Here is a 16,713-nt window from a genome sequence, read left to right as displayed (position 1 = left end):
GAATACAGTTCTCTTCATAAATAAGTCCTTCTGCTAAAACTTGCTGCCACTTTCTAAAGGAGTAGGCAGTTTTAACACTCTAACTCTTGTTTGTCAAAAAGGTTGATTTTGTAATAGGAAAAAGCATAATAAAAGCTTAGCTCTGGGACAGAGGATAGAAAGGGCTAAGGATCCATATCTGAGGCTCAGAAATTCAGGCTGAGAGATAGGATCAGTCACTTGGGAGAGTTTCACATGGAGTAGGAAACACCACAAAACAAGGAGACCAAACGTTACTTCAGTCCTTGCCTCCAGCAGAATGAATTTAGGGTTGTCCTAAAGTTAGTCCCTTACCCCTCTAACTTCTGTGTTGAAAGGGCTAGTCCATTTCACTTTGGTCAAGCCTCTGGGAAGTCCATGAAAACACCTATGTAGCATTAGGGAATTGAAATATGGAAGGAATGGTACATTCTCAGGACACTGTCAGGTGTGAGGTTTCCTGACTGGATACCTCTGTTTTACCTACTCCTCAGTGCCTACCTCTTTGATCTGGGATACCACTTGTACTTTGTGGAGTCTACTCTTAATTCATTTCGATTATTCTCCTCTAAATCTAATTCATTTAGGTTGTTCATTTAGATTATTATTTTTCTTCTGGGTCATTGAGGCAGGCACATTATGATTGTTTCCATCATATGCAATTTTAAGCTTGAAATCAAGACAGAAACAGAAGATCTGCCAAACAATAATTTATTTGTCTTATTTATGTATTAGCACATACTCCTGCTAATGACATTCTGTATGACTTTAAACCATGTGGGCTATTTAGAAGGACTTCTTGGAGTGACATAATGCATATGTTTAAAGAACCACTTCTTCTCCCACTTTATTGCAGAACTCAGTTGTAAAAAATAGTATGGTGTTTCCACAATAGTAGGAAATGTAGATGGAGGTTGAGATGATTTTGGTAAGAGTGAAACCATTAGTAGCTATCTCCTCTCATGAGTTCTATTGATGCTGATACAGAAAGTAGACAGCTGAGATATGACCCATTCTACAGCTTAATTCAACTGACAAGTCAACATGATGAGGTTGAACAAGTGTTGTTATTTTGGGAAAAATCTATTTCTTGTCTTCTGGGTTTAATAAATGATTATCATAAGTATAGATTTAAATTGACATTTCCAAAATTGTTGTAGATTAGAATTCTAACTGATAAAAATGTTTATGTTATGATTAGCTCCATATATTTAATAGGAAGAGTCCTGGACCCAAGTTTAAAATACCTGTTGGGCCAGTGAAAATCTACATAAATGATCTAATAAACAGAATAACTTCTACTGAATTCCAGTTATGTTCTTCTCCCTACTTTTACCTTTCCCCAGGCTCTGGCATGCTCTCAACGGTCATTACTGTGGATATTTTGGACAGCGAAGAATCTTTGAAATATCACAGACAAGTGATTTTATTTTGCCTTGTGATGTTAATGAATATCCCATAGAAATAAAAGAAGAAAGCAAGTTCACAGAGAAGAAGCAAAAATATGAATATCCTCTGGTATTTGACCGGCAAAGGTAAGAGCATTTGGTTTCCCGAAGATGAAATTAAACTACATGATACTGTGATACATAGGATTTAATCAAACAAAGACCAAAGAGGCAATTGCTTAAGCAAAGGCACTAAACAGTGAAAGACTATGTTAGTCTTTCAAGGCTTGGAGTCCAGGGAGTAATTAGGGAGGATATAGTAGGAAATAAAATGAGAAAAGTCTATAGGGGCCAAAGCACAGTAAGACTTTTATGGGCCAACATAAGGATTTTTAACTTTACGGAAATCACTGTGACAGAATACCTAAGGGGAAGAGCAGGTCTGAAGAAAAAGGTGGTAAGTTTGGTTTTGGACAGGTTTAAGTCTGAGGTGTTTGTGGGACTTCCAAGTGGATATATTTAATGAGCAGTGAGATCTGTTTGGAGCTCCCAAAAGAGGTCAGACTTATAGGTAAAGATTTTGGTGTCATCAGCATAGTAGTATTTTCAATGTGGAAAAGTCACTTATGTCCTGTGTATAGAGTGAGGAAAAAAAAAAACAGAAAACTGAGGAAGAAATCAAGAAATAGCCTGTAAAGAGCAGGCCAAGGAAGAAAAAACAGTGAAAAACATTAAGAAGGAGTAGCCAACATGTTGAAAGTCATAAACAAGTGGTGTGATGGAAATCAAGGGAGGAGAGAATAAGAAAAGTGGTAAAGAGGACACGTTTGTAGAATGTGGCAGTGAAGGTCACATAGGACAAGAGAACAGTAAACACTGGTTTGGGCATGTCTGTCAGCTGAAAGGTCACTGATGATTCTAGAGAGTGAAATTTCAAAGAGTGATGGGTAAAAATTCACATTGTCTTGGTTGAGAAATAAATAAGAGACATGAGGTGATGACAGTATAGATTACTTTGCAAGGAAGTCAAATAGCTGTAAGGATGAAGAATAGTTTGTTTCATGTGTTTGATTGTTTGTGGGGGAGACTTGAGCATGCTTAAAGGCATAGGGGAGGGAGGATAGTCCTCCAATAAAGAATAAAATATTGGTCAAAATGTGTTTTATGCTTTTGCAAAGCTCAGTCCTGGTTTTGACCATGGCTGAATCTTTGTTATAATGGAAGAGATTGGTGCTCATTTGAGCTTTCAACATCAGCAAAGCTCAGACCTAGATTATAGATGTCTAAATGTCTAGCCCTCACAGGACCAGACTGCCTAGACTGGTAATATCCAGCAGACCAGAGCTGGAATAGCTGACAAGATGAGTCCAAAGTGTGAAGAATCAGAGAGGACTGTCTTAAATAAGGTCTTTTAGGGAAATCCTAAGTGGGTCAAAGCTGGGGAGACACAATGCCGTCATCTAGTCCAAAAGTTGGTAGAATGGCTGTAAATAGGAATTGAAGCTGAGTCACAAACCACACAGAATGTGGTGCAAAACAGGAACAGTTTGGGAACAATTAACAAGGGTTCCAAATGACTGCCAAAATCCCACTGCAGTGTTCAAGGCTTGCCTTAGCTGGGCAGTAAGGAACACTGGGGAAGAAGTCTGGCTAAAATGTAAGAGGTGGTATAGTAGAGCCAAGACTCATCAGGATATGATAAAGTTCACCAAGCAAAGTTGATCAATCTCCTCGGGTAATTGCTGAGCCTTGAGCATCCATGTATCTTAGTACTGAAAACACTATATTCTAATTTTGTTAATATGCATTCCTTCATTATTCTCTGAGTTCCTTGAGGACAAGAACCATGTTTTATACATCTTTATATACCCAGTTCTTAGTTCAGTACTTAGCACAAAGTAGGCACTCAAAAGATATTGTGGAACAAAAAAAGAATGACTAGTGGAGAACATTACAAGCAGACGCAAGAGATATAAATGATAGATACAGAAGTTTGAAATGATATGATATATTTGGGATAGCTTAAAGTAGGATATGTGTTCACATTTTGTTATAAGTAAATAATTATGTCTTGTGTGTAGCAAATCAGGCCTTCTTCTGTACAAGTACTGCATTTTAGAACATACTACTTATTATCTTTAAAAAATGTTTTAATACTTGGTTATAACTTTTAAAATATATGCATAAGTAAGTTTTAACTATAGTGGGAGCTGACCTGAGTCACAAAAAAAAATCAAACTTTGGTTTTATACCAGAGATTTCCTCATCCTTACTATACTGTTCTTTCTCCCCCCCAATGACTATTAATGAATTTAACTACATGGAATGTTCAGGTTTAGTAGACATCTCTGTGGTTTCTTTGGAGGGAAATCTGGGAAGCCAAGTGGAATAAGAGTTAAGTGCAAAGGTCACATGGTTAGGACTGGTGCCATGGGAGCCAAGAGAATTTGGAGGCCCAGACAAAGAAGTACATGATGGATACTTGCTGATTAGGCAGAAAATAAAAGGCGTGGGCATGTCCTTAACTGTTTTTGTGTGTATGTGTGTATGTGTATCTTTATATGCAGATGGGAAAAAATGAGCTCGATGTCTTTGCTCTTCAAGCGTACACCTCCTAAGGCCTTTGAAGTGGAACATGATTTTAAGTATTTTAACTCTCTTTCTTCTCCCAAGGTAACCTTAAAAAACAAACAAACAAAAACTTTTGCTTTTGCTTTTTTGAATTTAGATGTGCCCAGTGTATTCGTTTTCTATCGCTGCTGTTACATATCCCTGCAAACTTGGTGGCTTAAACAATACAAATTAGTTATTTCACAGTTCTGTAGATCAAAAGTCTGACTCTGGTTTTACTGGTGTTGCCAGAGCTGTTTCCTTTCTGGAGGCTCTAGGGGAGAATCTCATACTCCTTAGTTTGTGGTCCCCTTCCTTCATCTTCAAAGCCAGAAATGTTGCAACTCTCTGCCCATTCTTCTGTGGTCACATGTCTCTCTGACCAGTGGGAAATATTCTCTGCTTTTAAAAATTCCTGTGACTAGATTGGGCCCACCTGGATAATCCATCACAAGGTTCTTAACCTTAGCCACATCTGCAAATTCTCTTTCGCCAAGTGAGGCAATATATTCACAGATTCCAGGTGAGAGGAGTAGGGTGCGAATATCTTCGGTTACCATTATTCTGCTTATCACAGATAGACACATTTTTCTTCCGTGCAGAAACAGGAGAGAAATGTACACTGTTATTTATTCTATTTCAATTTCTAAAATTTCTAAAAAACGGATATAGCATGAGTCTTTAGGCTAAGGTCTGGCATTAATTAATTAAAATGGATTTCCTCAAGATTTTCAACAATACAAACCAAACTTATCTCCCATTTCTAACCTACAGTTGCCCAACCCTCTGTAAATCAGACTAATTGTTGTTTTCCTGAACATTTTTCTCAGTATTCTGCCCCTATAGTCCACCTGGTCTACCCTTGCCATATCCATGATCTCTCTCTGTCAAAGTCCATCCTACTCTGTAACTGACAATGTATTAGTATCCAGAATAGGAAAAAATCAGTAAGTAGAAAAGGTAGTCCAATTTAAAAAAGAGTCAAATACTTGAATAGATGCTTCACAAAAGGAAAAAAAATTACCAATAAATACATGAAAAGATGCTCAGCCTCATTAGTAATCATGGAAATGCACATCAATAATATTATAAGATAGCATTTTACAGCCACCAACTTGGCAAATATCAAAAAGTCTGACAATTGGTGTGCATTTGGAACAATCAGAACAATAATCTGCTAGTGGAAATAGTGTAAACTGCTAGAATCACTTTGGAAAATTATGTGACAGGCATTACCTAGTAAAGTTGAAAATAAGCATACTCTGCTGAGTAGAAATTCTTGAGCATGTGTTTGGGAGGCAGGAACAAGAGAGCTCAGAGCAGTATTGTTTGTAACAGCAAAAACCTGAAAGCAGCCTAAATGCTCATCAACAGTATAACTGGTAACTAAATTATGGCATATTTATAAATTGAAATACTATGGCACAGTAAAACTAAATGAACTAGAATAGCACTCACCTACACAAATGAGTGTTTGAGACATACTATTGAATGAGAAAAGTTTTGCATAAGAATACATACATAGCGATTTCATTTAGATAAAAATAGAGGAGAGGAAAAACTAAATAAAATATTGTTTTGGCAAAAAGCATAAAAGGTAAAATTGTATAAAAAAAGCAAGAGAATTAAGAATATAACATTCAGATTATGTTTGAGAGCAGATGAAAAGGACTGGGAATGGCACACTGAAAACCTCAAAGTTGAGGGTATTGTTCCAATTTGTAAAACAGAGCAGTGTTCATTATGTCATCATTCTTTCACAGCATCAACTTCATGTTTAATAAATATTTAACACTTTCCAAATGAAACAATTTTTATAAACCCTAGCTTTCTGTCCAAACGGAACTCAGTTTCTCCCAGAGGACAGGCTGACAGGCAGGAAAGGGACTGGCTGTGGAATGTAACAGACTTAGGTTTAATCTTAGATGTTATTTTCTCTAATAACTAATAATCTAATCCTTCAAAGAGTTCTTGTGAGGATTAAATGAGAAAATATATATGAGGTACATCGTAGGTACTCAATAAATGTTAATTCCACTTTTCCCAAAGGCCCCAATCTCTTCTTGCTTTGTGTCTCATAACATGTTCACTTACCATGTTCTACACTGAACTAGAATTATTGGTATACTTACTCTTGCTTCTCACCTCCACCAATAAATCATAAGCTCTTTATGGGCAAAGATACATGTATAGCATATAAAAATTCCTCAATTTTGTTGAATAGCACAACCTAAAAATAAAGATTGGTATTCACTTTTAATATTTTCTTCCAATTTGAAGAGATAAATTTTTAAGTAATTTAACTGAAATATTAAATAAATTTGGGGAAGTCTTTAGAAATGTTTTAAAGCTCTTGAAACAACTGAATGCCCTCTTCTTACCACACCTTTATCTTCTCAGTTTGTTGGTAAAATAACAAAGAGTTAATGCTTGAGGTAAAATACCTTTTACTAAGGAATCTCTGATTTCTACTAGCAATTTTGTTTTGCCCATTCCTTTTCATTCTCAATTGTGTAATATTTATCAATTCACTTCTTTTCTGTTAATTTCTTTTTGACATATTGTTATTAGTAATAATAAAACAATAGCACTAACTCACATTTAAGTAGCACATCACTATGTGCATTTGATCCTCATAACTCATCAACAGGGAAATAATTTGCTTAAGATCATGCAGCTAGTAAGTGACAGAATTTGAATCCAGGAATTTTGCCACTGATGTAATGTGCCCTTTTGCTTAAACATTCACTCCTCTGCTTTGCAGATTCGAAGACATGCCTTGGAAGGTTTCATGACTGAAAACAGAGAGGCAGGGATTGTTTTTGGTTCTCTGCCTATATATAGGGTGAGTTGGAGGTATCTAAGAGTAGAGTGGTTACAGAACAATAGGGAATCTGACATCTCATCCCTGACCCTGGGCTAAAAAGCAAGGTTGGAGAAAATCACATAACCAAGCAGAATGATGCTTCCATAAACATGTTGTGTCCAATCCCAGAGAAGTCTTCAGTTCTGTTTGTCAATGGCCTTGACCACTTGTCTCTGTCATTCCACACTAAACAATACTACAGAAAACTATTTCAAACTTTACCCTGGCTCTTCATCACCTAGAGGATAAAATCCAGATGCCTTTAGCCTGGCATACAAACCTCTCATGATCTGATCTCTGCCTGAACTGTATAACCCCACTTTCCACCACATTCTCCCACGTACCCTATACTCCAGCTATGCTAAATTACTTACCATTCCTTAAGCATCACTGTTCTTTCCTCTTCTGTGACTTTGCCTGTGCTGCCCCTCTGCCCATAACTCATCCACCACTTGTTTCCCTCCAAATCCCTATTCATCCTTCAAGTCTCCAACCCAGATAACCTGTTAAATTAAAGAATTAACCAAGAATAATAAACCAAAGACAAAATATTACAACTTAATCTTAACCTATTGTTTCTTAAAATGTTAATTCTCTTTCCCAAGAACATGTTGATACCTATTACAGGTATCAAACACTTAAACTACAGATGATGCTAAGGGTAAAGTATCAGAATTAATAGTGGGCTCCTGGGAAGGTGGGTATATTTTAAAGCAGTTGAATCTTCTCACTCCCTATCCCCCACCCTTGAATTCACATTACAGAAGTTAGCACTTTAAGTATGTCTAACTCCTTGTTTATGGCTTCTAGGTACCAAGCCCCACTAGTCTAAGATTTCTTCCACTAATTGGTTCAGAGGCACAAAGGGACTTTTCAGATGGCATTCCAGGAAAGAAGAAGGGAAGCCATGTTCAACATGAAAGAGTGAGTTAGTACTTAGAATTCCATAGTGTATCCCATTTCTGTTTGGATTGTTTCTTATTTCTGGGTCTAAAATTATCTCAGTTCCTACTTGGTTTACAAATATTCCAGGATGCATGTGTTTTATCTTAGTGAGATGGAAATCATGAATTTCCTGGACAGACAGAAAAATCAAACAAGACCTCTGAGCCTGAAAAAGTAAAACTTTCTGAGAGCTAATGTCAGACTTAGGTTCACTGACTAATTTTAAAAGCTAGGCAGTATGACATGACATATCTGAGGGCTGTGTAGCCATCCTTGCTTCCTAACATTATTGTACCTGCCTGAAGGAGCCAAGACATCAATGTTTCTGGCTTACCAGCCAAGTCAAGGAGAATGCTTTCCACATACTGCGTTGGCCAAAAAGTAAAAGTAAAGTCTTACAGAAAACCCCGAAGAAACTTTTTGGCCACCCCAATATTAGTAGGAAAACTAACACAAAACTTTACAGTTTACATAGTATTTTTATAAATGATTCTTTTGATTTTCACAAAAATCACACAAAGTGTTATACCCATTGTAGAATTGGAAAAAAGTGGAGCCAGAAGGGAGGTTAAGTGACTTGCCAAGATCACATAAAATTAAATGATAACCTGAGGCCAACATTTTACTCCAAATTTCATGCTCATTCTCTTAAACCAAACAGCCTAAAAAACTCAAACCTTAAAACTCTTCTACTAGTTCTAGGAAGTTTATATAAGCCTAACTTAAAATGTGGTCATTTATCTAGTTATTAAAATTGATCAAAAATTAAGAGGAAGATCTAATATATAGTAATTTTTATTTTTATTATTTTTATTTTTTGGCCACACCACATGGCATGTGGGAACTTAGTTACCCAACCAGGGATCAAACCTGTGACCCATGCAGTGGAAGCACAGAGACCTAACCACTGGACCACCAGGGAATTCCCTTATTTTTATTTATTTATTTATTTAAATTTAACAAATTACTTTTCTAATTAAGTTGACATATTTTTTTAAATTAATTAATTAATTTATTTTTGGCTGTGTTGAGTCTTTGTTTCTGTGTGAGGGCTTTCTCTAGTTGCAGCGAGTGGGGGCCATTCTTCATTGTGATGAGCGGGCTTCTCACTGTCACAGCCTCTCTTATTGCGGAGCACAAACTCCAGATGCGCAGGCTCAGTAGTTGTGGCTCACGGGCCTAGTTGCTCCGCGGCATGTGGGATCTTCCCAGATCAGGTCTCGAACCCATGTCCCCTGCATTGGCAGGCAGATTCTCAACCACTGCGCCACCAGGGAAGCCCTATTTTTATTTTTAATTTTTATTTTGTATTGCAGTATAGTTGATTTACATTGTTGTGTTAGTTTCAGGTGTACAACAAAGTGATTAGCTTACACATATACATATATCTATTCTTTTTCAGATTCTTTTCCCAAATAGGTTATTCCAGAGTATTGAGTAGATTTCCCTGTGCTATACAGTAGGTCCTGGTTGATTATCTATTTTATAGATAGTAGTGTGTATATGTTAATCCCAACCTCCTATTTTCTCTCTCCCCACAACCTTTCCCATTTGGTAACCATAAGTTTGTTTTCTAAGTATGTGAGTCTGTTTCTGTTTTGTAAATAAGTTCATTGGTATCTTTCTTTTTAAATTCTGCATATAAGTGACATCATATGATATTTCTCTTTCTCTATCTGACTTACTTCACTTAGTATGATAATCTCCAGGTCCATCCATGTTGCTGCAAAAGGTATTATTTCTTCCTTTTTAATGGCTGAGTAATATTCCATTGTATATATGTACCACATCTTTATTCATTCATCTTTCAATGGATATTTAGGTTGCTTCCATGTCTCAGCACCACAATGAACATTGGGGTGCATGTATCCTTTTGGACCATGTTTTTCTTGGGATATATGCCCAGGAGTGGGATTGCTGGGTCATATGGTAGCTCTATTTTTAGTTTCTTAAGGAACATTCAGACTGTTCTCCATAGTGGCTGTAACAAAGTTACATTCCCACCAACAGTGTAGGAGAGTTCCCTTTTCTCCACGCCCTCTCCAGCAGTTATTGTTTGTAGACTTTTTGATGATGTCCATTCTGACTGGTGTGAGGTGATATCTCACTGTAGTTTCGATTTGCATTTCTCTAATAATTAGTGATGTTGAGCATCTTTTCATGTGCCTCTTGGCCATCATTATGTCTTCTGTGGAGAAATGTCTATTTAGGTCTTCTGCCCATTTTTTGATTGGTTTGTTTAATTTTTTGATATTGAGCCGCATGAGCTGTTTGTAAATTTTGGAGATTAATCCATTGTCAGTCACACTGTTTGCAAATATTTTTTCCCATTCTGTGGGTCATCTTATCATTTTATTTATGGTTTCATTTGCTGTGCAAAAGCATTTGAGTTTAATTGTCTCATTTGTTTATTTTTTGTTTTTTTTCCATTACTCTAGGAGGTGGATCAAAAAAGATACTGTGGTGATTTATGTCAAAGTTGGTTCGCCTACATATTCCTCTAACAGTTTTATGGTATACAACCTTACATGTAGGCCTTTAATCTGTTTTGAGTTTATTTTTAGCTAGGGCTTCCAAAACTATGTTGAATAAAAGTGGAGAGAGTGGACATCCTTGTCTTGTTCCTGATCTTAGAGGAAATGATTTCAGCTTTTCATCTTTAGGCACAATGTTAGCTGTGGGTCTGTCATATATGGCCTTTATTATGTTGAGGTAGTTTCCCTCTATGCCTCTTTCTGGAGAGTTTTTATCATAAATGGGTGTTGAATTTTGTCAAAAGTTTTTTCTGCATCTACTGAGATGATCATATGGATTTTATTCTTCATTTTGTTAATGTGGTGTATCACAATGTTCAATTTGCAGATATTGAAAAATCCTTGCATCCCTGGAATAAATCTCACTTGATCATGGTGTATGATCCTTTTAATGTATTGTTGGATTCACTTTGCTAGTATTTTGTTGAGGATTTTCACACGTATGTTCATCAGTGATATTGGCCTGTAATTTTCTTTTCTTGTGGTAACTTTGTCTGGTTTTGGTATCAGGGTGATGGTGGACTCATAGAATGAGTTTGGGAGTGTTCCTTCCTCTGAGATTTTTTGGAATAGTTTCAGAAGGATAGGTGTTAACTCTTCTCTAAATGTTTGATAGAATTCACCTCTGAAGCCATCGTTCTTGGACTTTTGTTTGTTGGAAGTTTTTAAATCACAGTTGCAATTTCAGTACCTGTGATTGGTCTGTTCATACTTCCTATTTCTTCCTGGTTCAGTCTTGGGAGATTTACCTTTCTAAGAATTTGTCCATTTCTCCTAGGTTGTCCATTTTATTGGCATATAGTTGCTGGTACTAGTCTCTTATGATCCTTTGTATTTCTGTGGTGTCCATTGTAACTTCTCCTTTTTCATTTCTAATTTTATTGATTTGAGCCCTCTCCCTCTTTTTCTTGATGGGTCTGGCTAAAGCTTTATCAATTTTGTTTATCTTTTTAAAGAACCAGCTTTTAGTTTCATTGATCTTTTCTATTCTTTTCTTCATTTCTATTTCATTTATTTCTGCTCTGGTCTTTATGATTTCTGTCCTTTTACTAACTTTGGGTTTTGTTTGTTTTTCTTTCTCCAGTTGCTTTACATGTAAGGTTAGGTTATTTAAGATTTTTCTTCTTTTGTGAGGTACAATTTTATTGCTATAAACTTTCCTCTTAGAACTTCTTTTGCTGTGTCTCATAAGTTTTGGATCATCATGTTTTCATTTTCATTTGTCTCTGGGCATTTTTTTATTTCTTCTTTGATTTTTTCAGTGATCCATTTGTTGTTTGGTAGCATATTGTTTAGCCTCCACCTGTGTTATTTTTTTTTTGTACTTTTTTTCTTGTGGTTGATTTCTAGTCTCAAAGTGTTGTGGTTGGAAAAGATGCTCGATATTATTTCAATTTTCTTAAATCTATGAAAGCGTTTTTATGGCCCAGCATGTGATCTATCCAGGAGAATATTCCATGTGCACTTGAAAAGAATGTGTATTCTGCTGCATTTGGATGGAATGCTCTATAAATATCAATTAAGTCTATCTGTTCTAATGTGTCATTTAAGGCCTGTGTTTCTTTATTGATTTTCTGTCTGGATGATCTGTTCATTGATGAAAGTGGGGTGTTAAAGTCCCCCACTATTGTTTATTTATTTATTCATTTATTTATTTTTTGGCTGCATTGGGTCTTAGTTGCGCTGAGGTTAGTTGCGCTTAGTGCGCTGAGGCATGCGGGGTCTTTTGTTGCGGCGTGCGGGCTTCTCTCTAGTTGTGGCATGCGGGTTTTCTCTTCTCTACTTGTGGTGCACAGGCTCCAGAGCATGTGAGCTCTGTAGTTTGCAGCACACAGGCTCTCTAGTTAAGGCACACTACCTCAGTAGTTGTGGCATGTGGGCTTAGCTGCCCTGCAGCATGTGGGATCCTAGTTCCCCAACCAGGGCTTGAACCTCTGTCCCCTGGATTGGAAGGCAGATTCTTTACTACTGAACCACCAGGGAAGTCCCCCAACCCACTATTATTTTGTTACTGTTGATTTCTCCTTTTATGACTGTTAGCATTTGCCATATATATTGAGGTGTTCCTATGTTGGGTGCATCTATATTTACAATTGTTATGTCTTCTCTTGGACTGATCCCTTGATCATTATGTAGTGTCCTTCTTTGTCTCTTATAGCAGTCTCTATTTTAAAGTCTATTTTGTCTGATATGAGTATTGCTACTCTAGCTTTCTTTTGATTTCCATTTGCATGGAATATCTCTTTCTATCCCCTCACTTTCAGTCTGTATGTGTCCCTAGATCTGAAGTGGGTCTCTGATAGAATGCATATTTTTGAGTCTTGTTTTCCTATCCATTCAACCAGTCTAAGTTCTCTGGCTGAAGCATTTAATCCATTTATGTTTAAGGTAATTATCGAAATGTATGTTCCTGTTGCCATTTTGTTAATTGTTTTGGATTTACTTTTGTAGGTCTTTTTTCTTCCCTTCCTCTTTTGGTCTCTTCTCTGGTGATTTAAAGACTATCTTTAGTGTTGTGTTTGGATTCCTTTTTCTTTTTTGTTTGTATATCTATTGTAGATTTTTGGTTTGCAGTTATCATCAGGTTTTGATATAGCAGTCTCTATATAAACAAGATTGTTTTAAGTTACTGGTCTCTTAAATTTCAGATGCATTTCCAATATTCTGCACTTGTCCTCTCCTCTTATCATGATTGCTCGTTTTGATATCATATTTGTGTGTGTATGATTTCCTACCTTTACTGTATGTTTGCCTTTAATGGTGAGCTTTTCCACTTGTACTTTTCTTGTTTCTAGTTGTGGCCTTTTCTTTTCTGCCTAGAGAAGTTCCTTTAGCATTGGTTGTAAAGCTGGTTTGGTGGTGCTGAATTCTCTTACCTTTTGCTTGTCTGTAAAGCTTGATTTCTCCATCATATCTGAACAAGAGCCTTGCTGGGTAGAGTTTTCTTGGTTATAGTTTTTTCCCTTTTTCCCTTTAAACCTATATATAGGTTTAACTATATCATGCCACTCTCTTCTGGTCTACAGAGTTTCTGCTGTAGAAACTTATGGGGATCCCCTTGTATGTTATTTGTTGCTTTTTTCTTGTTGCTTTTAATATTTTCTATCTTTCTTTAATTTTTGTCAATTCGATTAATATGTGTCTCACTGTGCTCCTCTTTGGGTTTATCCTGCCTGGGACTCTCTGCACTTCCTGGACTTGGTTGACTGTTTCACATATTAGGGATGTTTTCAGCTTTTATCTCTTAAAATAGCTTTTCTGGCCCTTTCTTTCTCTTTTCTCCTTGTGGGACACCTATAATGTTAATGTCTGTGCATTTAATGTTCTCCTAGATGTCTTAAACTGTCCTCATTTCTTTTCATTCTTTTTTTTTTTATTATTATTCTGTTCTGTGACAGTGATTTCCACCAGTCTGTCTTGCAGCTCACTAATCCATTTTTTCTGCCTCATTTATTCTGCTATTGATTCCTTCTGGTGTATTTTTCATTGCAGTTATTGTATTGTTCAAATCTGTTTGTTTTTTCTTTATGTCTTCTAGCTCTTTGTTAAACATTTCTTGTATCTTTTTGGTCTACTCCTCCATTCTTTTTCGAGATCTGGCATGATCTTTACTATCATTACTCTGAATTTTTGGGTGGGTATGTTGCCTATCTCCACTTCACTTAGTTGTTCTTCTGAGGTTTTATCTTGTTCTTTCATCTGGAACATATTCCTCTACCATCTCATTTTGTCTAGCTTTCAGTTTGCAGTCTCCATTCTGTAGGCTGTAGGACTGTAGTTCCTCTTGCTTCTGATGTCTGCTCCCTGGTGACTGAGTCTGTTCTAAGAGGCTTGGGCAGGTTTCCTTGTGGGAGGGACCAGTGCCTATCCTCTGGTCAATGGAGTTGGGTCTTGTCCCTCTGGTGGCCAGGGCTGTGTCAAGGGGTGTGTTTAGAGGGGGCTGTGGTCTCAGGAAGATGTTAGGCAGCCTGTGTGCTGATCGGTGGGGCTTTGTTCCTGCCCCATTGTTTGTTTGACCTGAGACATCCCAGCACTGGAGCCTACGGGCTGTTGGGTGGTACCAGGACTTGGTGTCAAAATGGCAGCCTCCAGGAGAGCTCATGTCCATGAATATCTCCCAGTACCTCTGCCACCAGTGTCCTTGTCCCCACAGTGAGCCACAGCCTTCCCCACCTCCCCAGAAGACCCTCCAAGGCCAGCTAGTAGGTCTGGCCCAGGTTCCTATGAAGTCATTGCTTTTTTCCCCTGGGGTCCTGGTGCACACAAGACCTTGCGTTTGCCCTCCAAGAGTTGAGTTTCTGTTTCCCCCAGTCCTGTGGAGTTGCTGTGATCAAATCCCATTTGCATTCAAAGACAAATGCTCTTGGGGATCCTCCTCCTGATGCCAGACCCCCAGGCTGGGATGCCTGATGTGGGGCTCAGAACTCTCACTCCTGTGGGAAAACCTCTGTGATTTAATTATTTTCCAGTTTGTGGAAAGTATGGTATTTGATTGTATCACAGATGCACCCCTCCTACTGTCTCATTGTGGCTTTTTTGTCTTTGAAATGAAAGTAGAGTATCTTTTTGGTAGATTCCAGGTTTTTTGTTGATGGTTTTTCAGCAGTTAGTTGTGATTTTGATGTTTTCATGAGAAGAGGTGAGCTTAGGTACTTCTACTCCACCATCTTGCTTCCTCTCTGACAAATTTAGACACCTTTTGATCTAAATTTTGAAACCAAACAAGCTTAACTTTTTATATGCATGTTTTCTAAAAATATCTAATTCAAAACTAACAATTTTTCTCATTTGTGGGATCATCACTTGATTTTATTTTTTTATAAGACAATGGACTCATGATATTAATATTACAACAACCTAACAAGCTTCTTTGTTTTCTTTTATTTTAACCAACCCCCAACCCTTTGCAGATTAGACAGAGAATCGCAAGAATGGATAATTCCAGAGTTAAGTAGTTCTAAAGGCTTTGCTCTTCCACCATGAGCTGCTGGAGCCTCACCTCCTATTTTTTTTTAACACATTTTTACCCAGGAGGCACACAGGGTAGCTAAGTAAATAACTAAACTTTCTTCCTTTAATCCTTTAGGAGGATTAAAATCTTCATAAAAATTAGTGGTACAGATTGACTCTAAAAAATTGTGTTTGTCATATAATGCAGTTACTAACTGACCTGTCCTTTATTTCACAGGTACAACGGAGGAGAAGTCTGAAAGGAAATCTTGTCCCACAGATAAACCTGACTTCTTCTTTCTTCCCAGCTATCCCCAAGTGAAGAGAGAAAAATCAGAAGTGGCTGCTGTTGCCTGAGCTGCACTTCAAATGGCAAGGTCTCAGTGATACTCCAGTCTTTATTTCAGGATGAAAGTGAGGGTCTATCAGATATTGTCACCAACCTCTGTATCCTCAGGCCATCCTATTGATGGAAAAGATTACTCAGGGTCTTCAGATGGTCTCATCTCTGAATACCATGCAAGCAGCAACATCCAGTTGGCCAGCTTCTTTCATACATGGAAATCCACTTACTGAATAAGGAATATTTCTTATTTACTATCAGAAAAATGACTCATAAAGAAACAAATAAAATCAATAGCATAAGTAGATCTAAAATAATATGGTTATCAATGACTTGTTTTCCACCTCCCCCCATTGTTCACCCTAATTTATAACCAGAATTATTATCAGAATGTACGCAGTAAGAGTAAAATTACTTATGTGTCATGCTATGTGCAGTATAAAGAGAATTATTTTTAAAAAGAAAAATGTGCCAGTCAAGCCTCTAGCTATTTGTTTTTTTCATTTAGAGAAATGTCATATGGAAGAAAATGCTCAGAGTTTCTTAGATAAAGTCAGAAGTTATTTGCATTTAGACTATAAATGACTCCAGATAATAGAACTTGAATGGTTATCTGCAGTTGCTGGGGTTCATCTTTTACTGATACCTTTGTTAATTGATTCTGATATTTTGATCAAATGATTAATTTCACCATTGGATACTCATGTAAAAAATGAAAGCATCTACATTTGATCAATAATAAATGAGATTTTAAATAAGTCAAAGACATGAGGAAGTATCAAGAATTGAAGCCTGAAGACTGGCTGACCCAAATCATTTTGGGAAAAATATTTGTGGTTCTAAGTAATAAAAGCATTCCTGTGTCAAGGGTTAGTCTACTTTCCCCAAAGCACAAGGCTACATGGGAAGAAAAAACTATGGTCCCTGAACATTTGATACTGCCTTTACATTCTAGGAAGTGTTCTATAATTCTTAAATCCCAACAACTTTGGGAAGCTAAGCAAATTTTTTATTCATATGGATCTTATTCATATGAATAAAAAATTTTACTTTTTTATG

General features: G+C 37.0%; 1 protein-coding gene across 1 annotated transcript in view; it reads left to right on the top strand.

Annotated features, from left to right (window-relative positions):
* The window catches only part of WDR64 (WD repeat domain 64), a gene marked incomplete at both ends in the record, with an annotated part of 159,241 nt that extends 143,608 nt beyond the window's left edge, over positions 1 to 15,633 (top strand). The window contains 5 exons of the mRNA XM_082833645.1: positions 1,365 to 1,553; positions 3,974 to 4,079; positions 6,781 to 6,861; positions 7,693 to 7,806; positions 15,550 to 15,633. Of these exons, the coding sequence (XP_082689771.1) occupies positions 1,365 to 1,553; positions 3,974 to 4,079; positions 6,781 to 6,861; positions 7,693 to 7,806; positions 15,550 to 15,633 (574 nt within the window). The remainder of the gene's footprint in view (positions 1 to 1,364; positions 1,554 to 3,973; positions 4,080 to 6,780; positions 6,862 to 7,692; positions 7,807 to 15,549) is intronic.
* Between the last annotated feature and the right edge of the window lie 1,080 nt (positions 15,634 to 16,713).

The sequence above is a fragment of the Leucopleurus acutus genome (assembly GCF_964270905.1).
Source record: "Leucopleurus acutus genome assembly, chromosome: 2".
NCBI lineage: Eukaryota > Metazoa > Chordata > Mammalia > Artiodactyla > Delphinidae > Leucopleurus > Leucopleurus acutus.
The sequence above is the reverse complement of the archived record's forward strand: the minus strand, read 5'-3'. Positions and strand labels throughout refer to the sequence as shown.